The 27,984-nt window shown below is 38.7% G+C and overlaps 1 protein-coding gene across 2 annotated transcripts in view; it reads right to left on the bottom strand.

Moving 5' to 3' along the window:
• The window catches only part of PTPRQ (protein tyrosine phosphatase receptor type Q), a 226,715-nt gene extending 201,555 nt beyond the window's left edge, over positions 1-25,160 (bottom strand). The window contains exons 1-8 of one of the 2 annotated variants that reach the window (XM_089307499.1): positions 25,104-25,160; positions 24,653-24,764; positions 23,750-23,976; positions 21,185-21,254; positions 15,494-15,693; positions 14,142-14,391; positions 11,719-11,847; positions 8,968-9,114 (exon numbers count right to left, since the gene is read on the bottom strand). In XM_089307499.1, coding sequence (XP_089163625.1) covers positions 8,968-9,114; positions 11,719-11,847; positions 14,142-14,391; positions 15,494-15,693; positions 21,185-21,254; positions 23,750-23,976; positions 24,653-24,764; positions 25,104-25,160 — 1,192 coding nt within the window. Of the gene's footprint in view, positions 1-8,967; positions 9,115-11,718; positions 11,848-14,141; positions 14,392-15,493; positions 15,694-21,184; positions 21,255-23,749; positions 24,155-24,652; positions 24,765-25,103 lie in introns of those variants that run through there. The other variant, XM_089307498.1, reaches the window with a different exon arrangement.
• Between the last annotated feature and the right edge of the window lie 2,824 nt (positions 25,161-27,984).

Here is a 27,984-nt window from a genome sequence, read left to right as displayed (position 1 = left end):
AGTAAAGGAAACCCTTGGATATTGTAACGATAAATATTTCTAAATGTTTATTGACTAGTTAGTGACTGAATGGCCTGAGAGCAGGCAAACCTCTGCTCAAACTGGGAGGTAAAACAAGGCTACACCTGGAAATTGCTAATTCTTACACTCTGCTTAAAAAAAAAAGTATGTGAGCGAGTGGGGGACCAGCGCCGTGGCGTAGCGGGTAAAGCCACCGCCTGCAGTGCCAGCATCCTACATAGGCACCAGTTCGAGTCCCGAGTGCTCCACTTCTGATCCAGCTCTTTGCTATGGCCTGGGAAAGCAGTGGAGTTCTTGGGTCTCTGCACCTGTGTGGGAGGCCTGGAGGAAACTCCTGTCTTTGGATTGGCTCCAGTTGTGTAGCCATCCGGGGAGTGAACCAGTGGATGGAAGACCTCTCTCTGCCTCTCTGCAACTTTGCCGTTCAGATAAATAAATAAATCTTTAAAAAAAATTTTTTGGTCTATGTATATGGAAGGTAACTCTTTAGATCAAACTCACAAGGGTTTGAATCTGGTGGAAAAGCAGTTTGATCCTGGAAGGATATGGGAGGAGTTCTAGGCTAGCACTTCATCACTGAGTCATCCGTTCTTCATTCAACTGGCTGAGCATTCATTGTAGGATGTTTGAGGAACCTGAATGCAGGAGGAATGATACCGACAAAGTCCTTTGTACAGCTACCTATTAAAAGTTTTATATCATCAAAATAGATCGCTTGCATTCTATCATCACAGACATTTTTTAAGGGTGGAGAAACGTTCTAATTAACTGTGCAATATGAAAATAACATGGCTATTTAAAGAGCAAAGCTCCCAACCCACCTTTATTTCACTTTTTATTTGGGGTTGCTATGTAAACCGTGCCTTAGGAAGTGCTGTAGAACATAAATCAAAGAGGAGGACTGCCATTTTTTCATTTTAATTTGATCTGACTCAGAATATCAAAGGAGAAAACCAGTTTAATGACTATATTAATTAGATTAATCAGACAATTGATGCCTGCCTATTGGAAAATAAGTGAAATGGCCCATTCCATTTGAATTGACACATTCATGGAGTATGAAATAAACACAGTACAGCAGAATAAAATATATTAACTGTCACTTACTTTGCTAATCAAACCAGTAAGTAGAAGCAGACATTGTCCCTTATTCTTTGAATTTATATGCATCAGTCAGCATCTCCCTAGACACCTGGTTAGTTTTGGGTCAGCGTTTAGATATCCCTTTTGCAGACAGGCGGCCTTCTCCATCTGGACCCCTCAGTGGGTGGAGATCCCCTCGTGACCGGGACTTCGGGAGACAGGTCCTCCAGCACGCGCTCTGGGCTCCCCTCCCCCTTTTGAGTGCGCCTCTCTCAGGTCTTTTTTTTAGTCCAGACCTCAGTCCATAGCACAGCAGGGAGAATTTTCATTCCTTCACCATGCTCCTTTATCCCCTCACCTGCCTAGTCACCAGCCCAAGTGGTACCCAGGACTGGCACCCTCCCTCCAAACTAGCTCAAAACACCTTTGTTAAGGCTCTTGTCACGCAGGGTAATTGTCAAAATCAGGCCTGTAAGACAGGACTCGGTGTTAAGAGGCACAGAACAACAATTTCTCCTCCTGGAGGGTAGCAAAGCAATGGCATATATTTGACCAGGCAGAGGCCCAGTTCTAGTATGGCGTGGATAAGAGGAACTGATCGCTCCCTGCATGTGCTGTTCTGACAGACAGGTCCTAGGCTACAGGAGCGGAAAACTGAGCAAGTTGGAGTCCCACCTGCACCTTCCTCCCTTCCTGTGGGCTTCAGTTCACATTAGGATGCCACAGGCAGCCAAAGAGCTTTGAGAGACATCCCAAACTCAGGACAGGGAAGGACTGAGGGATGCTTCTGCTTTCATCCTCTCATTCCAGATGGGAAACAAAGCATATACCACAGACACTCCCTGGGGTGCATCCTCGGACGCTGGGATTCTGCTGACCCCAGAGCTTAGAAGAAAATCCCTGATCTTTTTCTGCATCACCGCCTGGCCTGGATACAAGCTAGAGAATGGACAAAGTCAGCCTCAGTGGGTTGAGGCTCCTTACGTCCAGGCTTGCTTTGTGCTAAACCATCCTGGATAGATCAAGGGCTGTGGGGAGCAACTGGGAGCAACTCGGACTAGACTAAGTTACTGGAATTAAGACTTATTCTATGCATCTGCTCTCCCACAATATGGCGCTGAGAAGGGAGAAGCAGCTTCTACACAGCTGCCTCCAGTTCAACCAATAAACTGTAGGACCTGCTCCTGATTGGAGGAGAGCAGCGTACTCGGCGTGTGGGTAGCAGAGTTGGGATTGGTGGAAGAGGACTATAAAGGAGGAGAGAGACAACATGCACCGGGAACATCTAAGGGGAACATCTATCTGAAGGAACACCTGTGCAGCCCCCGAGAGAGCCGGCCAGCGGTGTGCCGCTCCCCTGCGGAAGTGGGGAAAGTGGCCAGGGGGAACCGCCCTTCCACGGAGGTGGAAGGGACAGTAGCCAACCCGGGAAGAACCAGCAGCAAACCCGGGGAGGGCCGAGCAGATGAAAGAACAGCGCAGGGTCCTGTGTCATTCCTCCATGAAGAGGGGGAGCGACAAAGGGCCACAGGAAAATCCCTCCAACTTCTGAGAACACTTGAGGGAGACTTTAAAGAAGTACACCTCATTGGTTCCTGACTCTGTAGAAAGGTGATTTTTTGGGCCAGTGCCGGCATCCCATATGGGCGCTGGGTTCTAGTCCTGGTAGCTCCTCTTTCAGTCCAGCTCTCTGCTGTGGCTTGGGAGGGCAGTGGAGGATGGCCCAAGTGCTTGGGCCCTGCACCCCATGGGAGACCTGGATAAGTACCTGGCTCCTGGCTTCGGATCAGCGTAGCTTCGGCTGTAGTGGCCATCTAGGGAGTGAACCAACGGAAGGAAGACCTTTCTCTCTCTGTCTCTCTCACTGTCTAACTCTATCAAAAAAAAAAAAAAAAAAGACAGGTGAATTTAAAAGACCAAATCCTAACGAGAGGAGGAAGAAGGATTGGAGCATGACAGGAGGGAGGGTAGGGTGGGAAGTATCACTACATTCCTAAATTTGTATATATGAACACATGAAATTGTACACCTTAAATGAAATTTAAAAAAAAAAGGTAACCACCATAAGACTTTCATAACAGAGATCAGGAGGGGACTGGACAGCAGGAGCAAAAGCATAAGAGGAGGGGTGTGCTCCTGGTGAGATCTCAGCTCTGGCGAGACCCCCGGGGTCCTGCCAAGTGGTTTTGCTGCAGAGACAGTGGACACTTCACCAGGCATTGTTCAAAAGGCCCCCAGGGCCATGTGCCATTTGCGGAGATCACTGGAGATTCGACTGCCCTTGAAGGCCAAGCCCTCCAGGGTCAGACATTTCCAACAGGCCTCCTGCACAGGACTGAAGGGGCCCAGGGTGCTCCTGACAGGCTCCGGTGACACATCAGATCAGCACCCAGGAGCCCAGGGGGCCTCGTAGTGGAAGCAAAGACTATAAACTTCCTCTGGACACAGGAGAGCAACTTTCTCTGTTTTCTGCTCTAGTTTTCCAATATAACTTAAGTCTTACTCCACAACACTGGTATCTAAAATTACCATTCATGTAAAGACTTATTTTTACTTTCTTAACAAAGAACAATGAATATAAACCTATTTGGCTTTTTATTATGAAAAAATTAAAATCCTTAGAAGATAAAGGAAATCAAGGAGCTGGTTAAGCCTCTATCTGCAATTCTGGCATCCTATATGGGCACCGGTCCAAGACCCGGCTGGCTCTACTTTTGATCTAGTTCCCAGCATATGTGCCTAGGAAAGCAGCAGAAGATGGCCCAAGTGCTTGGGCCCTTGCACCCACATGGGAGACCTGGAAGAAGCTCAGGCTCCAGTCTTTAGCCTGGCACAGTCCCAGCCCCAGCCATTGTGGCCATTTAGGGAGTGAACCAGCAGATGGAAGATCTCTCTCTCTGTAACTTTGCCTTTTAAGTAAGCTTAGGAAAAAAGAAAAAAGGAAATGGAGTAGACAGCATTTTATCTTGTCTTCAGAAATATACTTGATCTGTTAAATCATAAATTCTTATGGAGAAAATGGAGATGTATAGATCAAACTACTTTACTAATGATAAATTAAAGAAAACCAAACACACGATGCAATTACTCATGGTTCAGCACTGGTTCTGAAGATGTCCACAGGGACTATCTAAGATTTCTTCTCAGGTCAATACATTTATAGGTATTAATAAATGAGAAACAAGAACAGGCATATTACTGTTAAAAATATTTCTAATGGTTTGAAATTTTCAAATGAAAAGATGTTAGAAGAAATGAAATGCAGACATAAAATTGAAGTAAAGAAAATATATTAAAATACTCTCTTCTATTCTCTGGCATCTTAAACTTCCTTCAGAGGTGGTTTTTGAAAGTAACAAAAATTAAGAGCTATTGGAAATCCTGAAAGTTGACAGACTCTTGATTTTCCTACAAGTATTTTAATAGGATCTGCACAAAGAAAAAAGTTGAAATTACAAGGACAAAGGTCTTCGCTTTTGAAGTTATGAAAGAGAATATGAATTTCAAAATTGTTTGCTTTTCAGAAAGTGTCATGCTGAACCTCATATTTGATACCCGTGAAAGTAAAATTAGAAAGCATGAAAACAACAAAGTTGAGCTTATATAAGATAGATTTTTTTACTATCATATTAATGATAACAAAAGGTTATTTCCCGTATTATATTCACCATTAGTACTGATTTTGGAACAGGCAATTTTATGACATTTTCTAAGATAAGAGATGACTAATTTAACAACTTTCTCCTGAACTGGTCACTTCGTCATGCCTGTGTGGAAACTCACTTTGTAAAACATTAAGGGATATATGGAAACCCTGGAAATGTACAGGAGAACTGCTAAAACAATAGAATATTGATTGTTTTTAACAATCAAAGTAGACTATAGACCGTGAATACCTTGAGGATTAATGCCATCAATCAACCACCAGCAGCAACTACCCACTACCTCCAACAACATGATAGCACATTATCATTCGCCCTAGGAGGTCAATTCAAGAGTTTTCTGTGAATATCTGGAGATTCGTTAGACACCCCCACCAGTTGATTTCAAGCTATTCACTTACATGAAACAAGCTAGTCATAATGGTTTCCTTTCATGTCTTTCCCTTTATTTGAAAAGTGGGAGGGGGGCTAAAGACAGGAGCCAATCCCGATCTCCCACATGGGGGATGTCAGCAGCCCATCCCTTGAGCCATAACCACTGCCTCAAAGGATACACATTAGCAGAGGGCTGCGGTCAGGAGCTGGTGTCTAGAATAACCACATGCTCCAATCTGGGACACAGGCATCTCTGCTATTGGATAGACAGGCTGACAGAAAGAGAGGAGGGGAGAAGCAGAGAGTAAGATCTTCTATCTCTGGTTCACTCCCAACATGGCTGCACTGGCCAGGGCTGGGCAGGGCCTAAGCCAGGAGCCTGGAATTCTAGTAGGGTCTCCCACAGGGGTGGTAGGGGCCCAAGTACTTGGGCCATCACAGCTGCTTTCCCAGGCTCATTAGCAAGGTGGTCCATCAGGTAGGCAGCCAGGACTAAAAGCAGTACTAAGATATGGGATACTGGTATAACCACTTAACCCACTGTGCTGCAATGGGTGGCAGGGACAGGGTCTTAACCAGCATGTTACCTGCTAGCTAAATGACTTCCCCTTAATTATTTTTAAAATAAACTGAAGATTTCTTTTAAATATAAAGAAAATAAATGAGCAATCTTAATTAGAAACAAAGAACTCTGTTGTAATAATAAATGAGAAAGAATCATTTAAAATTAAGTTATCAATTTTTAATCAAAAGTAGGTAGTTCTAATGAGTTATTAGATTGTTCTCATATAATTTAAAGACTCTTTTATTGTGAAGTTCTAATTAGCAGGACCAGGATTAATTAGTGTTGTCAGAGCAGAAAGCTGCATTTGCTGTATTTGCCAGAGCCTTCCACTGAAACACCTCACGAAGCTTAACTATCAACAGAGAGCTCCCAGGAGGGAAGGCTGGCACAGGAGGTAAGAACCATGCCACAAGTCACTCTCGCCTTCACTGGTGTTCATCTGTTGCCAGTGGGCTCCCCGGCGGTCATAAGATTCTGGACTACATGATAAGCATATCAGGAAGGCAGTAGTATAAAACTCAGGACAAATTTGGTATGAAAAACAGCCCAGGTGAAATGTATTCAACAGTGTGCCTCATGTTCTACTTTTTTTTCCTCAGTGAATATACGTATGGGTAGCATCTGGAGCAGCAGTTAAGACCCTGCTTCAGATGTCCACAATTCCGTATCGGAGTGTCAGGGTTCCATTCCCAGCTCGGCTGTCTGTATTTCAGCTTCTTGCTAAGGCGCACCCTTGGACGAAGCAGGTGATGGCTCAAGTAACTGGGTCCTTGCCAATTGCTTCTGGCTCCAAACTTCCCCTGGAGCAGCCCTGTTGCAGGAATTTGGGGAATAAACCAACACACGGGAAATTTCTATTTCTCGCTCTCTCCTCTTCCCTCCCCCTTCTCTCCCTCTGACCCTTTCAAATTTTTAAAAATCCAGAAATAAAGGGAAATACTGCTTAAATGGTGTCCAATCCATAACAACCTGGCACTGTATGCAGCAATGAATTATCAATTTCCCTATTTTTTACAAATACTATACCCCAATAAAGCTAATAATGTTTAATATTCTTAAACTGTGGATTCAGCTTAGAATTACCAAAAATCAGCTGGATTTGAAAGGAGACAATTTAAGATTTATTTAATCAGATAACATAAAATTTAAGTTACAATTTGAGTGCTGGTTCTGACTGTGTTCAGCTAACAAAAAAATTCATTGATCTGTATACCTAAACGAACTTCTTGGTATGTTTAGCATATCTTAATAAAATGCTTTTGTTAAAGAATGTGAGTAGGGCCAGCGCTGTGGTGGAGTGGGCTAAGCCTCTGGCTGTGGCGCCAACATCCCATTTGGGTGCTGGTTCATATCCCAGCTGCTCCTCTTCAGATCCAGATCTCTGTTATGGCCTGGGAATGCAGCGGAAGATGATGCAAGTGCCTGGGCCCCTGCACCCACATGGGAGAACCAGAAAGCTCCTGGCTTCAAATTGGCCCAGCTCTGGCTGTTGCAGCCATTTCGGGAGTGAACCAGCGGATGGAAGACCTCTCTCTGCCTCTCCCTTTCTCTATCTCTACCTCTCAAATAAATAAATTTAAAAAAAGAAGAATGCAAGTACCAGTTGAGTATTTGGCCCAGGGGTTAAGGTGGCCCTGGGGATGCCACATCCCACGTTGGAGTGCCTGCGTGTGTTACAGTCCTGCCAAGGCTCCCACATCCAATATCCTGCTAATGCACACCCTTCAGAGGCAGCCCGTGAGGGCTCAAGTCCTGGGTCCCTCCCCAACCACATGGCAGATGCAGACTGAGTTCCTGTTTCTGGAATGTGGGCACCTGGCAAGTCAATCAGCAGGTGCAAGCTCTTTCTCTCTCTCTAATGAACAAGGAAGGAGTGGATAGAGGGAAAGAGGGAGGGAAGGGGGGAAGGAGGGAGGGAAGGGGAAAGGAGGGAGGGAAGGGGGGGAAGGAGGAAAGAGGGAGGGAGGGAAAAAACAGTGAGACAACTGAGGAGCTTGAGAATATTCTATTAAGATCAAAGTCAAAGGTTCTGCTTTGTCTAATAGTCATCTACATGTCTATCTAGCTTTCCGGGAAATGCATAAAAGCAAATTTTAGAAGCATATGGGGAAAAAGTAACATCTAATGGAGAAGATACAAAGGCTAACACTCTTCTAATGTGAAAACACATGGTATAACTCATGACTGTTATGGTATTTATGTCAATTAATAAAAATTCAAAAATAAATCTCATCCTATCATTTTTTTAGAAATTACAAGAGCAAAATTTAATATGAAACTGAGTACATTTTTGCTAATATGTGTTTCTTTTTAAATTCATATACTGAAACTCTAAATACGTTAGGGTTTTCACTTGAAATAGATAAGACACAAATTTTAGCAAGGTTGTTTCTTTGAAGAAGGACAAAATTTCCTAATAGTTGCTGCCCTCTAATGGTTAAATACTTGAATGATTTATCTGATGCACATGTACCCAATCCAGTTGTGTGTGTATGCACAGGCGCACATGTGCACAGTCAACTTACAAATTACTATATGTCAGCTGCCACATAAACAAGATCTGGAAACTCAAGTGATAATATGCTATAAAAATGAGTATATTCTTGACAGTAATTACAATACCTAAAGAGAAATGAAGAGATTTAACACATTTAGCGGACAGAAACATTTGTTACAAATGATATAGTAACATAATTTTAAACAATGCAGTTTGCCTAAAAAGGTGATATTTAATAAATATTTTATGTAGAGAATGTCTTTTAAATCTTTTTCATAATTTCAATAATTTCTGGTGAATTTGTGTTATAAAGTAACCAGAACTCCTTACTTGCTAAGAATACCCTTCTGATTACAAACAAATATTTAGTGCAGGAATTGGGAATACAGCAATTTGTCTAAATACTCGTTCTGTGAGAAAAAAAATCTTCCACTTCAAACAATGTGGTTAAGAGATAGCAAATTTGTACGTTCTCTTTATGACTTCTGGAGATTTTGCTAAAATTCATTTTGCATCTGGCAGGGTGATACTATGTACAATACTTCATATCTGGTCAGATCTGGGATCACCTTTGTCATGAAACATGTTATAGGTTTAACGTTCTGGAGGAAACAGGTTCGGAATCAGTTATATAGTATTTTGATAAGGACATAACGTGAATTAAGTAAATATAAACTGAATTGCTTCTAATAGTATGCTTACCAATTCAATAACATTCACAAGCATATAAAAATATCTCACTAACTCTCTAAAGACATTCTTACCATCAGGAGGAGTGAATATTGAAAGATTTGACTTGGGTCCAATCCCGGCGCTGGTTTCAGCAGCAACATAGACTTCATACATTGTGAATGGTGTTAGGTTAGTGAATACAAACTTCAGGTCTTTGGTGCTATTATCCAAAATCCAGCCTGCACCAAGCAAAACATACACACAGAATATTTTTTAAACAAACATGTAATAATTCTATATTTAAATACAGAGCCAAGATCAACATGTGTTAACTTTAGGCACAATTTGTTATAATAGTAAAAGTGAATATATTTTTGAACACATAATAATATTAGCAGTTTAACTAAACCAGCAAGAAGAATGTGAAAATTCTGCAGTGTTTAAGATCATTTTTATTAAATCATAAAACTCTGCTGAACAACCTTGTTACATCGGACATATTTAAAAGAGAAAATCAGATTTTACCAACATGGTAATAGTGATGTATTTTTATTCAAATTCGTTCTATTAACATGCTAAATATTATCATCTTAGATTAAAATTATACATTTAGAAAATATTTTGAGTTTACCTTGTGAACAAAATTCCTTAAATCTTCAGATCTATCTCTGAATATTTCCTTCACCTTTGTGACCCCAGTGATTACTGGCTCTTCTCTGGGAACACAGCCCTGCTGCCTGGCAGGCCCTCAGATGGGGGTGGCTCGAGTGAGCTCCCAGGTCCTTACTGCTCCCTCTCCCTTGGAAGATTCTCCTTGCCTCTTTCCAGAACACAGAGCTTTTCATCACATGTCAGCAATAACAGCTGCCACTCACTCTCATTCTAGATGGTCCCATTCATCATTCAATGGGACTACCTTAATTGTGGCGATTTTAATGTTCTGAGAAACACTCCTTAAATCCATCTCTCCTTAAGTAATCTACTCCTCCACCCTCCAGCACTTCCTCAAGTCGTAACACCATCACTACCACCAAGAGCTGCAAATCAGCCCTCATTCCAATTTCAAGACACTCTCTCTGACTAGAACCCAGAAATCTAGAGCTGATCTTCCAGTTCACTGGGACCCCAGTCCACTGACCTTTCCACACACTTTAGTACTTTTTGTTTTAGTCCCTCAACATTTGTTTTCCACTCTTTACCATGCCAGTATCCACTACCATCACTGCCTTAATGAGCCTCCATTGCCTTCCTTGCTTTCTTTTGTTAAAGAGAATGTAGAAAAGCACAAAACCACGCCACCAAGTATCTCCTCAGTCACAGCCACATCTCAGATGAGCCTGAATGGCGTGTGCCATCTGTAGTCCAGTCATGCACTCACTTTCCCTCCCCACTCAAACCTCTAGCATCTTCTGCCTCATCTTGCTTGTCCTCATCTTGAAAAACAAAATGACAACAATCAGAAGATATTTGCTGCAGACTCCCACTCACATGCCATCGGTGTCCATATATTCCGATTTAAAACCTGTTACTATAAACAAACTTTCCGTGTTCTTATCTCAGATAATCCCTGCAAACATTCAGGCGGATCTCGCTTTTTGTCTACACAGACTCTCTTCCAGTGATTCTCATTTTGCTTATATGTTTAATGGTTCCCGTTTTCCTCAGATTCCGCATGTAAAAACAAGCTTTGTTTATTCTTCCTGAACAGAAACCAGTTGACCCTGCTGCGGCCCAGCCCTGCCGTTTACTGCTTCACTTTGCAGCCAAACTCAAGGAGTGTCCAGCCCTACTGTTCAATGTGCTCTTCCCATTCTCCCTTTAACACTTTCCCATCAGAAGTTCACCCCGCATGCTCCTCCCCAACTTCTCTCGTCCAGGCCACTAACGCCTTCTGCATTGCTAACTACATCTTACTGATTTATCGGCAAAGAGCACCACTGCAAGCCTGGAAAATAATACCAGCTAGAAAAGATTGATCTGTGTACCCAAATCTGCTCCTGCGCACTGGGGTGGACATGGAGAGGAATATTTTTTTAAAGAACTGAAAATATTTCCTAATTTTAGCAGAAGTAAGAAATGAAAGATAAATGTAGTCATGCATGTGATTCATATCAAAGAAATTTCATAGTGGAAGTTCATATGTGCTTTCATTCTTCCAAATAAATGACAATGTATCAGCTTATTTTTACTTCCTGATTGATGGATGTAAATTTCTTTCATACAAACTAAGATTTCAGATTAGGAAAGAATTCGTCTATTCGGTGCACTTCCAGTAATATATTGGAATCCCTGAAAATATTCTGGCAAGTGGATGCTCAGGCCCTACCTGTTATAGAAAGCTCTACTTTATAAAGCTGCCCATACTATTAATAGACTTTATTTTTAGAGCAGTTGAGGTTCAGCAGCACTGAACAGAAGGTACAGATTGTCCATATTGTGTTTTAGAAGCGCTCTCTTTAGTTCTAAAAAATGAGTTCCTCTGTCTAAATGGAAATCTGGTGTCGTATCATCTAAGCTCCTTGTTCTTTATGCACCTAAGTCAACGTTCCCATTTTCAAATATTTGAAGGTATGTATCTCCTCGAACACCTTCTATTCCTCATTTTTTTTAAGCTTCCTCCATATGAAATACAGACTGTGAGTAGTGTGTTGTCATCTTTATTCTCCTGATTTTAAGAAAAAAAAAAATCAAAGGACTTTGCCTTTCTTAATCACTTTTCTGTTACGCATTTCACTTGCAGTCTTTTTTCAAAATGTTGATACTTTCTAAGTTTCATACTAACAACATATTTTATAATGTAATTCTTACTTAAAAATGTAAACACAAAACCAATTACAACGTACCTGATGGTCCATACAATTCAACTCTATAACTGAACTTCCCTGTTACAATAATTGGTGGGTCCCATGAAATAGTAAAGGACTTTCCTGTGATGTTTCCAGTTACACAGTTTTGTGGAGGTCCTTCAGGCACTAAAAAGATTATGGGAAAAAATTAATATATAAAAATTCATATTGAACATATAATTGAATATTCATAAAATGTGAAGGAAATATCAAACAAACACAAAGGGTTTTTAACTAGAAAAAAGGAATTACAGAATATAACTGAATGACATAAGACATGCTAGATCATCAGAACTTAATTGCTTCAATTACTAACTTTAGTTAATGCTGTATTATGATAACACAGTGTCAATCTCATTCCTATATATACTATAAAATATTACATTGTTTTAATAAATTTACACCTCCATAGGTACTGCATTCAACAAGATCTGAGTATCTGACTTGATAAACAGGTTCACTATAGGAGACAGACGTGGAACAATTAAGGAAATAATGCTCAGGATTTATTGGCAATGATCTCTTTTTTTAAAAAAAATCAATTTTTTTTTATATTTTTTTATTTTTATTTTTTTGACAGGCAGAGTGGACAGTGAGAGAGAGAGACAGGGAGAAAGGTCTTCCTTTGCCGTTGGTTCACCCTCCAATGGCCGGCCGTCGTGGCTGGCGCGCTGCGGCCGGCGCACTGCACTGATCCGGAGCCAGGAGCCAGGTGCTTCTCCTGGTCTCCCATGGGGTGCAGGGCCCAAGCACTTGGGCCATCCTCCACTGCACTCCCAGGCCACAGCAGAGAGCTGACCTGGAAGAGGGGCGACCGGGACAGAATCTGGCACCCCGACCAGGACTAGAACCCAGTGTGCCGGCGCCGCAAGGTGGAGGATTAGCCTAGTGAGCCACGGCGCCGGCCATATATTTTGTAATCCATAAACTGTACTTTGGAAATTTATATTTACTAAATTAAAAAAATAAATAAAAATAAAAAAAGAAGTTACAGCACCACAATAAAAAAAATCAATATTTGTGTATTTTGCTCTAAGAAAGAATTTGTAACTCACATCTAAGATTCAAATGTTACATTGCTAACATATAAAATATTTTAAAGTTTTATTATAGATGAGTATCTATATTTAATGATTTGTTTTAATTGAAATGAAGCATTTCCAAATATTTTTTTTAAAAAAAACTTGTCTGCAAAATCTCATTTTGAGTGATTCTCACAAAAATTGTTTTCATTACATAAAGAGTATAGAGAAGGAAACGGTATGACTCAAAATGGTTATTTAAATCAAGAAAAAACCTCAAACATATTCAATGGACAATAAAGGAGATAACAGCTATGTTTAAGAAAATATTACGCTTTAGCAAAATTGCCCTACTAATAATTTCTAGTGTCCTCAAAAAATTACCAATCACCGAATGTCTGATGCTATATAATGATCTACATAATATGTGAGGTATTTAATTTAAAACCTGACATTATAGTACTAGACCATGTACATATCTGGACACAAGTATAAGACCAGAATTCAATATATGAATACCCACACCTAGAAAATATGTACTCCTAAAATTTATTAGCAATAATAACTTATTCACTTAATCCTAACACTATTGCCATAAGGTGGGAACTAACATTTCTCCATGTTTCCTATGTGAAAATTATAATGCAAAGCTATGTATCATAGCTTCTGTATTTACCTGATACTGAGAGTTGATCACATGCTAGTGATACTATTGCAGCTGGTCTCTCTAAATCTGATAAAGCAATTTCAGTGAGCCAAGGGAAGACAATTTATAGGTGATTTGGAAGGGCCCACATGATCATTTAAAAACTGCTGACATCACAGAATAATAAAAGTTGATCTCAGCATCATGGTGAGTAGCTTAAGAATCCTTCGATGGGGACTACACGGGTTGCTACTTGCAAGGCCAGCATCACGTATCAGAGTGCCTGTTTGAGTCCTGACTGCTCCACTTCCAATCCAGGTCCCTGCTGATGTGCCTGGGAAAGCAGAAGATGGCCCAAGCGTTTGGGCCCCTGCCTCCCATGTGGGAGACCCAGCTGGAGTTCCTGGTTCCTGGCTTCAGCTATTGTGGCCCTCTGGGGAGTGAACCAGCATACGGAAGACCCCCCCCCCCCCGTCATTGCATCTCTCCTTCTGTTGCTCTGCCTTTCAAATAGATAAATGTGCTTTTATACACAAAAACCCTTTTCATTTTTCTGTTTTTGAACTCTTACTTTGGTTCTTTAACACGAAAGAATAGAGAAATTTGAAGAAATGCTAAATGGGAGTCTATTATCTATTACAGGGGGACGGGGATGGGCATTTAAAAATTAACAAAAAGATCTATGTGAACAAAACCAAAGAACAATTTGCAAATCATTTAAATCTTTCTTTCTACCCCAAATGAAAACATACCCGATTCCGGTGTTCTGACAATGGTGCTATCAATATAACCCGCTTCTGTCGTAACGGCAGAAACTTCAAAAAGATATGTTGTATAAGGTCTCAGATGTGTCACCACAAAACTTATAGGCTCTTTCCACACAGAGCTGAGCTTCCTCCCTGCCGGCGTGCTCGATGGATATGTGCTGCGTGCCGGAGGCGTAGCTCTGCCAAGCGTCGGAGACGGCCCAGTGGTACTCCACAGAAAAGACTCGTTATTCTCCTAGCGAAGGGAATAAATATCGACAGAAAAATAACTTGGCATCTTTCGGTAAACATCAGAAATTCCATTCAGCTCTTTTCCCTTTATACTAGAAATATTACTCATCAGTGCGTGTGCATAGTTAGCAAAGCATTTTAATGGAGTCAGTTATGGATGAATTTGCTATATTTTAATTATGCCCACACATATTGTTTTAGAAAAAGATATATTTATTGCATCCTTTAATCTTTCTCATGAATAGGATTTCCAGTGGCTTAAAATAAGACTGCAGCAAAATCATTAGTAAGAATCAATACCCAGAGAGCAGAAAGAATTTAATTATCATGAAATTTCCAATATAAGAACTTTCTTGCTGTTACTATCACTTTTTTCTCATAAGTGCTCAAAAGATAACAGCACTAGCATACTTGACAAGTGTGAGGATATGTGCTTACGTGTGTGTGTGTATGTGTGTGTGTATTAGAAATACATTCTAACTTGAAAAAGAGTTTGAGACTTCCATTCTTAATAATTTGTGGAAATATTTTTGAGTGCTTTTCCCTCTGTAATACCACATGTTCACCAAACTGATTTTAGGGAATAATCATTGTTGTTCCTGGGGTTTGTCATCAATGATCAGATAACAACAAATAGATAACACATTTTTTTCTTTTTAGCAAAGATGCAAACCAAAACACAAGTCACCTCTGTAATTTAATCTTAACTATTCACTCCTCTATATGTGCTCTCCGCATCTGTCAGATGGAAGTACTTCCTTTTCTCCAGCTAGCTCTTACATATTTTCACCTCGGGGATTTATAAAGTACCCTCTCCCAGGAAAGGTGCCCTCATCCAACCTCCCTCCGTCCTTCCTCCATAGCCTATGCAAATACTACATCTGGGTGAAGTCTTTGCAGAACTCCAAACATGATTTTAATCTTTCACTCTAGAATTCCCAACTGCTTTCCAATGCTCCACTTTGGATTTAGACAATAGCATGGTATTCCAATTTAACACCATAAATTATGTATAATCTAATGACCACTTTGGTAAAATAAATAGTGTCTAGATGCTGACACTTTGAAAATGTACGTTTACCTACCAAGTGCTCCGTGACACTTACATTACATTCTGGCAATTTCCCCCTCAAAATGTCCTCCACTCTGATTGACACATCTTTCACCACTATCCCACTCCTGGCGTGTTTGACACTGATCTTGAAGCTGGTAATTTTGCCATTTGGTTGACGCGGTAAATACCAAATCAGGTTTACTGCCGAATAGTTGAAGGCCTCCACTGTGAGATTCACCACTTTTCCTGGAGCTGGGGGAATGAGAAGGGTTGAAGGAGAGGGGAAAAACCTTATTATAACACTTTAAATGACATTTATATGTTAGGGCTATATATGAAATTAAATATACAGCACATTGGATAAAAGCTATGTGAGCAAGAGTTTTAACATATATTTAATTGATCTTTGCTGAAAATTAAGAAGACAAAGAGTTGAGTCAAATGAGCTCACTGCAGGGTAATTGGGCCATTGCATGTGTTGGGTAACACTTCAAATTAATGAGAAAATATTCAATCAACAGTTGTTTGTGAATATACAAAAAAGGTTAGAATAAACTGTTACTTTAATACTTTGGAATTATGCAGATTCCTTAGATAATCAACAAAGTGCCAAATTGAAATAATTATCCAACAATTTGCACTAAAAAGCCTATTTCTAGAATGTTTATACATTTCTAGTGTCTAACATCAGATGGGTACCCATCCAATAGGCTGTCATTATTAAATTCTGAGTTCTATTCATTCCAAGGAGAACTGATGAAATGGAATTAAAAGTTAACAAAAATGATGAAACGTGGCAGGTATTTGGCCTAGCTAGCAAGATGCCAGTTAAGGCACCTGGAGCCCATGTAGGAGTGCATAGATTCAATTCCTGCCTCTAGCTCCTCACTTTACCATCCTGCCAATGGATACCCTAGAAAAAACAGTGGTGATGGCTCGACACTAACACATGAGACAGGTGGACTGTATACAAGCTCCTGGTTCCGGTGCTGGCCCAATCTAGCCAAGGCAGACATTTGAGGGGTAAATCAACAGATGGGAGTTCTGTCTCTCAAATATTTTAAAAAGATAATAACAAGATAACTCTCTGATAATCAAGATTTAACACTTGATTCTACTTTAGATATATAACATATAATAAAACAAAAGGACAAAGTTTGAAAAATTATGTTGTGGAATTCTAGGAATTAAAAATTTGTCAGAAATCTTGATCATATTTAGACATTTCTTATTATATAACCTATACAAAATTTTAGAATGATTGAAATATTTATACATGCATAACAAAATACATACAAATTTACAAATTTCAAACAGACCTTAAAAACAGCTGTTGTGAACTAGTCAAATGCAAAGAAATTTGAAATTTATAAGGTAATCACATCTTTATTAAATTTCAAAGCAAAATTTCCAAAAAAGACTATAAAAAGTAAATAGGTTTAAGTTAAATCTTCTAAACATCTGCTAAAAGCAATTTTTACTAAGCTGTTTCCAATTATTTTTGTCTCAATGAGATGTAGGTATGTGTTTTCCTTTTGTGACTGCATGGTGTTTGCAGATTAATTGTGAGTCTTTACTGTGATTGGCAAATCTTCCCCTGTTTAAGTATGCTAGTTTCTCCTTATTGATCTTATGCACCAGATGCCCATTACATCTTGATTATTTTCTGAGTAATCTTAACCCAAGTAAGATTTAATACTGAAGTACCAAAAAAGTTCTGTATATAAACACATTTCATCTTTTAGGCAGATGACTTAGCAGACATTTTGAGATCATGTCTGGAGGATAGACATGCATAAATATAAAAGAATGTATGAGTATCTAAAACATTTCAAAGTGTAAGCTGTACAGAGCATGCATGTTTTTATACATTAAGAGTACTGTAAATCTAACATAAACCTCCAAAATTATTTCTCTGCATTTTTAGTTGACATCAACGTGAAACTATTTTCTTAATATTTTTAAGGCTAAAATAAAGTATACTTCCACTTAAAACTTTTTGTGTTTGTGGATGACATAATAATTTAGTAAGGAATCATTGTTCACTTGTATACTCTTCTTCAGAGTATTTTTAATCCTAGGAAAACACATTACTTCTGGTTTCACAATAATAAATGCAGGTTATTCCAAAGAAGTCTTTTTCACATTTAGGATTATGGAGCACAAATAAAACAAAGAGACTCTTTGTAAAAAAAAAAAAAAAAAAAAAAAAAAAAAAAAAAAATTGAGGACCACTGATCTAACTTCTTTATATTTGCCCCCTGCAAAAAAAAAAAAAAGGGATGAAAGGGCATGAGGTATGCAATTGCCTCAAAAACACAAAGCAAGTACAAAACATCCTAAGACTTCCTATTCAGTATTATCTCCACTTTATCCTAGAATTCTTCTAGTTTTTCCCACTGCTTTAAGTTCAGCTCAGTTATCAGAAATTTAAAATATGTCAAGTTCAAAATACAGTCAAATTGAAATTATAATCTGCAGGTCTCATGCTTTATCAGATACCATATCAAAATCAGGGTTCAAAACAAAACAAAAAACCTATTCCCAGTTTCATTTAAAAAATCATTGCAATAATTTTTCCTAAAATTTAAAACGTAAGCTTTTCTTTTATATCCTACAGCATACATAGCTTTAAGATGAGAATTTTTCCGCTTGTCTTTTAGTTGTGTAAATAATCTCAAAGTCCGCAGCTGGCATTCCCTATCAGACTGCCTGCTTGAGTCCTGGCTTGCTCCACTTCCCATCTAGTTTCCTGTTAATGTGCCCAGGAAGGAGTGAATGACAGCCCAAAGTACTTGAGCCCCTGTCATTCATGTAACAGATCTGGATGGATCCCCTGGTTCCTCTCTTTGGTTTGGCCTGGCCCTGGTTGGTGCAATTATTTGGATTGTGAACCAGAGGATAGAATTTCTGTGTGTTTGTGTGTGTGTGTGTGTGTGCGTGTATCTCCCTGTCTCTGTCACTCTACCTTCCAAATTAATAGATTAAAAACAAAATTGACAGTCAATGTTTGAAAACAACATTAATAAGTTAGACCTCAGGAATAATTCAGTTCTGATTTTAAATAACCAGATTCACAAACACAGTATTTTCTTTCAATTCCTTTGGTGCAGTAGAATATTCTGCTATATGCTTTTGTCCCCAAAGAAACCTTATATTTAAGGAATACAAACTTCATGCACTTCATAAGTAAAACTTTAGGAATAGAGTGATTCTTCCTACCATACCCGCCCTCCCACCCACACTCCTATCGCTCCTCCTCCTCCCTCTCCCATTCCCAGTCCCATTCTCCACTAAGATCCATTTTTGATTCACTTTATACACAGAAGACCAACTCTATACTAAATAAAGAATTCAACAATTTTCAAAAAGAAAACTGTTCCTCAACAGTAGACAAGGGCTGTTCAAAATCATTGCATCTTGAAGTTAATTTCACTATTTTTTTAGAAAATGTAATTAACATTAAAGAAGCACCCAAGAATGATATATCTTTTGTGAGCACTTAGACATACTTAAAATACAATTCTTTGAGGACAGAAGTCCTTCATGGGAAGTGCACAGTGACTTCTGTTGTTAATTTAACAATTAACACTCTTATGCATGACGTCATTGATCACCAGAGGCTCTTGACATGCTCTGTCTAGACTATGGAAGCTTTTTTTTTTTTTTTTTTTGACAGGCAGAGTTAGACAGTGAGAGAAAGACAGAGAGAAAGGTCTTCCTTTTTTTCCATTGGTTCACCCCCCAAATGGCCGCCAAGGCCAGCGCGCTGCACCAATCCAAAGCCAGGAGCCAGGTGCTTCTCCTGGTCTCCCATGGGGTGCAGGGGCCAAGCACTTGGGCCATCCTCCACTGCCTTCCCCAGGCCACAGCAGAGAGCTGGCCTGGAAGAGGAGCAACTGCCACAGAATCCAGCACCCCAACTGGGACTAGAACCTGGTGTGCTGGCGCCGCAGGTGGAGGATTAGCCTAGTGAGCCACAGTGCCGGCCTATGGAAGCCTTTTGAATCTAAAAGCTCCGTCAGCAGTTAGACAAGGCCATAAGCAAATTGGAAGTTCTCTCCTCCCTTCAGAGAAAAGTACCTCCCTTCTTTGATGACTACTAATTTCTATGGTGGGAAGAATAACCATGTTCCTAAAGTTGTAATTATGAAGCTCATAACTGTAAAGCTGTATAGTTCTTCATACATTGCTACAAACTTAACTTGTAAGGTTACAGTTTAAAAACTTACCATGGGACTCCAAATCTCCTTAAGCTGGGTGGTAAAAATACCATCTATATGCTTCTTTAGATAGGGTCTCATTTAGGAAATGGGCCATAAAATTCATTCACATTGACTACTATATTCTCTCAATGCACAGAGCCCTTTTAAATTAGTTAAAATTAGTGAACCGCTAAACAATTTTTATCTTTATATAGAATATTTATAACTGCATGATATTATAAAATCCTTTTATAGTCATTATCATCCATCTGACACATTACTTAGGAGTTCATTTATTTATCTTACTGTACTGTACTATATGCTGTACAGTAGATATATGTGGCCAAATGGAGTTGCCATCGTTGAATCACTTTTCTATGTTCTTAAAGTTATAAGTAAGCAGCACAATTATTAATTAAATAACAGGAACATCTACTTAATAACAACTTTTTTTGTATCATGGAACTTGTGTTTTACTGAGCTAATCTACGTAACAGTGGACACAGAGTTAAACGGAAGGAGGTAGGGGCTATTTGAGAAGGTGTAGTCAGGAAAGGTAGCATGCGGGACTTGAATTAACTTGGGGAGAGAGCCCTAGGGATGCTAAGTGAAAGAGTATTCCTGGAGAAGGAGCAGCGAGGGCACAGGCCTCAAGTGGAAGACTGGAGCAGACAGAGGGAGCTGAGAAGAGGAAGAGATGAAGTCAACGAAGGGCAAGAACGTCCTGCAGTTAGAAGGAGTTGGGGTTTTAGTCTTCCTAAGATTACAGCCGTGTCGGAAAGAAAGAAGTAACACAGTCAAGCCAGGTTTCAAAGGGTGTGGTGTTGAGAGTAGACCATGGGCAGGCCAGGCAGAAACAGGAGGCCAGTGGGAGCCTTTCACTCATTCAGGCAAGACTGAAAAATGGGTTATTAGCAACAAGGGGGAGAGGCAGGCTATGTTCTGAGGCTGATACTGGGAGACTCAGCTGATGGGCTGGGTATGTTCTGTGAGGCACAGGAATCAAACAAGGCATCAGGATTTCTTCTCTCAGCTACTCAAAGAAAGGTAGCATCTTAGATCGGTTTGGTAATATTAGCCTGGATATTATGGAATAAGGCAGCTGTTAAAAATCCCTATTTCCAAAAGTCCAGTGCCATAAAAATGCTTACAGTTTGATGTCAGGTGGAAAAGGCAAAAACTTGCACACATGGCACAAATCTGTCCTCATTAACAAAGTCACAAAGATATGAATTCATGACACAGGGTGGGAAGGAGAAAAATCAGCCAGAATTAGCAAAATAAGATTTTTCACATAATAGGACCATGGGTGATTTCAATTATTTTTTTATTCTTAACTTTCCAAAGTTTTCCAAGATAACACAGTTTTGTAACCAAAAAGAATAAAATAAATTTTAATGAATAAATTAGCCATCAAAAAGAGTACCCATGCTGTTGAGAATTTTATGCAATTTGGTGTCAGATTTTGTCTGCATCCCTATTCATTTTAAATAACACATGACTAAGTTTATTTTTGATAAATGATTTAGACAAATTACCACTTTCTGCAGTTTGGAAGAGAAATGGGTCACTAAACACTCCGATACCAGCACTGTTTTCAGCAGCAACCTGAAATAGATCAAAAAGATTATGTTTACTGTATGAGCAAACAGACTCTGAAATAATGGAACTTCGATTTTCCTATAGGTAAACGCCAGAAATACTTTTCTCCCTAGATCATAATGTTCACAAGGTAGAAGGCAAATATGTAGCCATCCATATAATCAAAATATGAAGTGTTATTGTCAACATTTTATAGATGAGAAAAATGTTGAGGGAGTTCAAATCAATCTCAGAAAGGAATATATGGCAAAAAAATATTCAGCTGAAGTTGTGCATTTTTCCAAAGCCTAGCTTTAATCCATATATCCTCTACAGACAAGACTGATTGTTTCTGTGGAATTTACACTCTAATCAGGCTAATAAATACTTAGGAAAACTAATTTTTAAAATAAGTAGGTTTAATAATTTAGAGTATTTTTGGTATTTAAAGGTTATAAAATTATCTTTGACTTTAATAATGTAGTCAAAAATACTATGGAAGGTGAATATAAGAATCTTAAGCTTTTGAAATTCCATGACTAGAATCAGAAACCTTGCTTTAATTGTAGCTCTACAGCTACAATTGTTACTCCCAGATGAGTAACTTTAGACAATTTCCTTTAACTGTTTTAAGTCACATTTTCCTTGACTTTAAAATGGGAATAATGTATCCATGTCACAGAGTTGTTCTGAAACTGAATGAAATAACATATGTAAAACACTTAACAGGATTTCTCACAACATGTGACTTACACTAAAGATATCAAATGCACCATGCCAAATACCCTTTGGAACTCTAAAATAGCTAACACTGATTTGCACAAAGTAAATGCCACAACAATGATTTATAAAGTGTGAGATGAAACAGAGAATAGGGGCTTCCCAACAGATCTGAAATAAGAGAATCCAAAGGACTAAAAACTCAAACTCCATAAAAATGGATCTAAGCAGAGCTAGGTTGGCTAAATCACCTATCAGCAGTAGTTTCTTATTTCATATTAAAATTTAATCCCTCAAGAGTGTATTTCAACATATAAATCAACTTGACTATGTATATAATGATAGAAAATACATACTATGTAATTTTCAGATGTAAGTTCAAAAAAGTTTGCCTATTATTTAATCTGTTTTTGCACAAAATAGATATCATAAATCTTTGCTTTTGACTTCTGTATAAGTAAAATGCTTTTGTGTTTTATTACTGAGGGAGTCCTACTCCTTGTATTTGCTCTCCAGTTCTCACTACCTTAATTCTATGAATGGGCACACTTCCAGTAAGGAACAATTCCCCGCCAGAGTCTCTTTCCCATCATCTCTTAGCATCCAGGAAGAGCATTTCAGCTATACATGATCACTTACTTACACAGCTTTTAGATTTTCTTCTCCTTACTCAATTACCTTTAAAATTCAAAGAACACATTGAAGCGATGTTGAAGACAAGGAGGAACCCAAGGAAATCTGCATTTTTCATCCCTTGGAAATGTCATACCCTTTCATTGTAAACATTTTCATAGGGCCTGAGTAATTTAGCATTGCTTTTTATAAGTTCTTCTTCACGTAACTATTCAAGTAAGATTTCATTAAATTGCACATATTTTAAATTGTAAAAAACTAAAAAGCTTTTTATAAACTTATATCGTAAATGCTCAAGAAATATTTGTTGAATGGAACTGAATTGAATTCATCCTTCTTACCATAACTGGCTCTTTAGAAGTTTTCTAACCCCATAGGTGCAAATACAACAGGACTGGGAAAAAAATAACAAAGTTAATTTTAAGTGTGATCAGAAAGTGGAATATTTTCACCTTAGAAGCTTACAGTGTTTAATCTAACCTTGATTTATTTTATTTATTTGACAGGCAGAGTTAGACAGTGAGTGAGAGAGAGAGAGAGAGACAGAGACAGAGAGAAAGGTCTTCCTTTGTCCGTTGGTTCACCCCCCAAGTGGCCGCTACGGCCGGCTCTCTGCAGCCGGTGTGCCACGCCAATCCGAAGCCAGGAGCCAGGTGCTTCCTCCTGGTCTCCCATGCGGGTGCAGGGCCCAAGCACTTGGGCCATCCTCCACTGCCTTCCCAGGCCACAGCAGAAAGCTGGACTGGAAGAGAAGCAACCGGGACAGAACCAGCACCCCAACCAGGACTAGAACCTGTGGTACTGGCACCGCAGGCCGAGGATTAGCCTAGTGAGCTGCGGCGCTGGCCACCTTGATTGATTTTCTAACAAAGTCACTAAGCTAAAGTTCAAAAAAACGTACAGCATATACACTTATTATGTATGTTATATGCAATATATGTATGTGTATGTATATATATATATGTACATAAATATGTATTTACAACCTGTTCAGTATTTTATAATTGAAAAGAGATTATAACATTTGACCAAGTTTAAAATTCAGGAAGAATATCATTCTTTGTTTACTTGCTACATTCAGCTGTAGGATATTGACCAGGTGAGAAAAACCACTTTCACTTTTAAAATGGATGAAATACTTTAATACTGAGTAGTTACGAAATTGTTACCTTGATTTCATATGTGGTCCCAGGATTAAGATTAGTAAGAAGAACTTCCAGACTGTCCGGCTTTGCTCTCACTTGTGTATATAAGGTTTGCATCCACGGGCATACTTCTTTATATTTAACAATGTAAGAAATGATCCTTCCATTTGGATTTGGTGGTGTATTCCAAGAAAGAAGAATCCCAGCAGATCCGACTCTTTCTCCTGCTAGGAAGACTGGAGGCCCTGGTTCTGTTTTTGTACAAAGTAAAAAAAAAAAAAAAAAATCACTTTGTTGAAAGGTCAAACAATTACGGTAGCTTCATAAAAACATGTAAGGAAAGTATTTACAAATGTAAGCCTTTGGAGTTCTTAAAGACCAATGTCAGTTTATATTCCTGAGAACTCTGTGACCAAAAAGAAAAAAAAATCAAAATGCTTTGGGGAATACCAACAACATTCTTTTATAAGAATGTAAAAAATGGAATGCTACTAAATGCTACCAGCCAAATACACTTTTGCTGCCAAATAATGTTTAAAAGAAAATTATTTGATGCAAAACTTATACACAAACACTGAGAAAGCAAGAAACTGTCTTACAAGCTGAATACTTCTTCCAGAGCAAGTGTACAGAGTTTATTTTCCTGGCTCTGTATTATTTAAGTGTCACCATGAATACTGTGTCTGATCCATTTCACAAGCAAGTAGAGAGGAATTGTCTTTGCTGTTTAAAAGTAAAGCAAGCTAAGGTACCTGTAGAAGATAGGTTCTAAACAGATCACTTTCTTAAGTTTCCATTTTGCTATAATTATTCTGAACTGTTTTCATGTTTATCATGCACATCTCGGCAATGTAAAGCCTTTCTATCAATAGAATTACACTCATTCCATAAACTTCAGAAAAAATATCATTTAAAACATGCACTCACTTGTTACATTTGTTGCCACTGTTCTACTAACAGCCGAGCTGTACGTTGTAGCAGAAATTGAAGAGCCGGTTATGTCATATCTGGTACCAGGATCAGCATTGAAGACATCAACCTAGGACATCAGAAACAAATAATTGTATTAAAATTCTTTCTATAAATCAAGAAAATGAAAATAACAAATTTATCAACAAAATTAAATAACACTGCTATATAACTCAGCACTGTTTCAAATATTCTAAGTTCTGTATTTGTGAAATATAAATTTGTTATATAGCTATTTACTGAAAAACTTATAAGATCAATTAAAAACTTAGAAAACAGACACTTATCAAAAATAAATCACTATTTCTACCTCTCTTGGCTTATTGTCACAAAGACTAACTCTTTTGGAGCCTTTAGAAACCCACTCCCCACTATGTAGCCCTTGTTTTTAAGAGTGCATATGAAATACCTGTGTCTCTGAAGTTCCAATAAAAAATAAAAGAAAAATGATAAGAAAATCCATCATTATTACATTTTTCAGGCAGTAGAATCACATTGATGGCTCTAGAGAGAAATGTTGCCTGCATTAATGATTTAAAGACAGATCCTCCTGGCAAGTGCACAATTAATGAGCCTGGATTACTCAATAGCTCTGCCCTTTCTTTGTTAAACTATTCATGAACTCTTGGATGGATGGCTGTAGGTTCAGTGTAGACCAGAAAAAAAAAAAGCATAGACGTTGCTAAGGTAACAGTCTACCAATGCTGAAACTTACACTCATCAGTTCGACAGCAATGTTTTTGTCTTCATTTTATGCTTTTAAAAAGCCCCCAAGGAATAAGTTTACATGGTGGATGAGTTTCATAAAGAACTTTCCTACTAGGACCAAATACAAATAAAGCAGGCTGACTACAATCCTGAAAACTATACCTGAAATTCTCCACCAGCAAGATGTTTGATACGAACAAAGCCACTGTCAGGAACAAGATCCACATGATACTTCTGCACATGGGTAGAGGGCAGGCTCCAAGGCAGAGAAAAAGAATGTGTGGAAATATTGAGGGCTTTCAGTTTCCCAGGTGTTTGTGGTTCTGATATTGAAAAATAGAGGTTTAATACAGAGTTATTCTCCTAAAATTTCAAAGGAAAAATGGAAATCAATAGTGTCAGGGTCAGATTTCAAAATGATCACATTGTTAGAAAGCATAGAGTCTAGTCACACTTGGATGTTAGGTGTGTATATTTTTTAACAATCACTTGTTTTCAATATAATTTTAATAAATAATATATCAGTTTATGTATTTGTTAGTGGTGTTATTACTTGCCTGCTAAGATCTATAGGTTGATCAGATTGTTTTTGAATGTTCATGCTTTCATTACAACATTTTAAAACATTGTACGTATAAACTGTCTCATCAATTACTTGATATTTAAGAAATAGAAAATAACTATGAAGAAAACATAAGCAAAACCTACCTATTTTTAATTTCTGATGAAATTCAGTTAGGCGTTTCTTTCAAATCAAAAATTTCTTTTCACACTCGAAGTGAAATGAAGTTTTTAAATAAGAGCCAATTGTCCTAGTCATTTCAACCATATTTTTCTGCCTTCAATTCCACTATTTCTGAAGTTTTGTTTGTGCTGCCTGCACTTCCTTGGAGGGAGTTTTCCACATAATGTTTTGATTGGATGCCAATGACTCAGGTTTGCTCTCTGCCTTATCTTTACTGCAGATTCCAGACAAACAATATAGGGGGAGGGAGAGAGATAAGGAAGCCAAGCTCAAATCTACCACTATTTGCAAAAGAAAGGAATCTGGAATTAATCATGGAATTCCACTTCTCATTTAAAAATCTCAGGACCAGAGATGATTTGATAAAGATAGATATGGTTTATATACTTTATATACTGATACATGGGGTAAAAACAGAAAACATACATTTCCTAACAAAATGGATAGGACAAATTGCATAACATAAAAATCTCAATATACATCGATTTCTTGGTGTTTGAGGAGGGATTGTCTTAGAACAGTTTTTCTCTACAGCCATGAAAGATTTCCCTAATGCTAATGATAGAACCTTCTGGTCAATACTTGAAGCTGTTATCAATCAATATTTCTCCATCTCAAATTCTCAAAGGTCCGTCACTGTCATGGCACCATCCCCCAAATGTTCATGTAGCAAGCCCTGCAGTGTTTTCAACTCTTAAGGAATACTGTAAATTCAGGCTGAAAGATCAGAGAAACACCCAGTGTGTGATGACAAGAATTCCTTGGTCATGTACAGCTGCTCACCTTCTTCCTAGATAATTCTGCACACAGAGCTATGCTACCTCCTCTCCAGGCCACATTAAAATGGAAAAGGCTGCCATGACTGATCAGCCCAACTGACTACTACTCATACCTGCTGATTTATACGAGGACAAATTATATTTCTTCAGGTGTCCCAGGAAGTAACCAATTATTTATGAAGCCTTGGGCAAGGAACTACAAAATACCTGGGCAGAGACTTTGCAAGAAGGAGATTTGAGAAATGAAGGACTGCATATTCAGGATGGTGGTGTTACAAGATATGGTATCCCAGACTATGGTTTAAAACACACAGTGGAAGAATCTTGGCTAGGAATGATATGTGTGTCACCAAGAGAACAAACAATTTATCCATTTGGAAATTTGCCAGTCTGATCAAGATGGAACCCTGGAATGTTAGCGAAGATTTTTTCTCAAGTATAGTAGATGAAAACCCTAAATTAGAAGTAATTTGCAATAACTGAAGAAAATCAGACTGAGTTTCTGGGATCAAGTATGAGGAACAGCTTGACAATCATACAGGTAATACTACTTTTAGATTTTTTTTCCCCAGTACAGTGGGAAGTCATTGGAGAACTTAAAGCAGGAAAGAAATCCAACTTTTTTGGTTTTTTTTTAAAGACTATTCTGGGGGCTGGAACTTTGGTGTAGTGGGTAAAGCCACCACCTGTAAAGCCTGCATCCCATGTGGGTGCTGGTTCGAGTTCCAGCTACTCCACGTCCAATCCAGCTTTCTGCTAGTGGCCTGGGAAAGTAGCGGAAGCAGAGGACGGCCCAGATCCTTGGGCCCCTGCCACAAAGTGGCTTTGAACCAGTCCAGCCCTGGCCATTTGGGGAGTGAACTAGTGGATGGAAGATCTCTCTTACCCTCTTCCTTTGTAAGCTCTGCCCTTCAAATAAATCTTTGCAAAAAAAAAAGATTACTCTGGCATAGTACGAGAGATAGAGAGAGACAAACATGGCAGTGAGATGCCTATTAGTAGGATACTATGCTAGTCTGGGTCGAGAGCAGGGAGGCTTCCTGTTAGGAAGAGAGCAT

Source organism: Oryctolagus cuniculus, chromosome 11 (assembly GCF_051225735.1).
Source record: "Oryctolagus cuniculus isolate XC-2025 breed Fujian yellow rabbit chromosome 11, ASM5122573v1, whole genome shotgun sequence".
Lineage (NCBI taxonomy): Eukaryota > Metazoa > Chordata > Mammalia > Lagomorpha > Leporidae > Oryctolagus > Oryctolagus cuniculus.
Note: the sequence above shows the minus strand (reverse complement) of the source record. Positions and strands in the feature narration are given on the sequence as shown.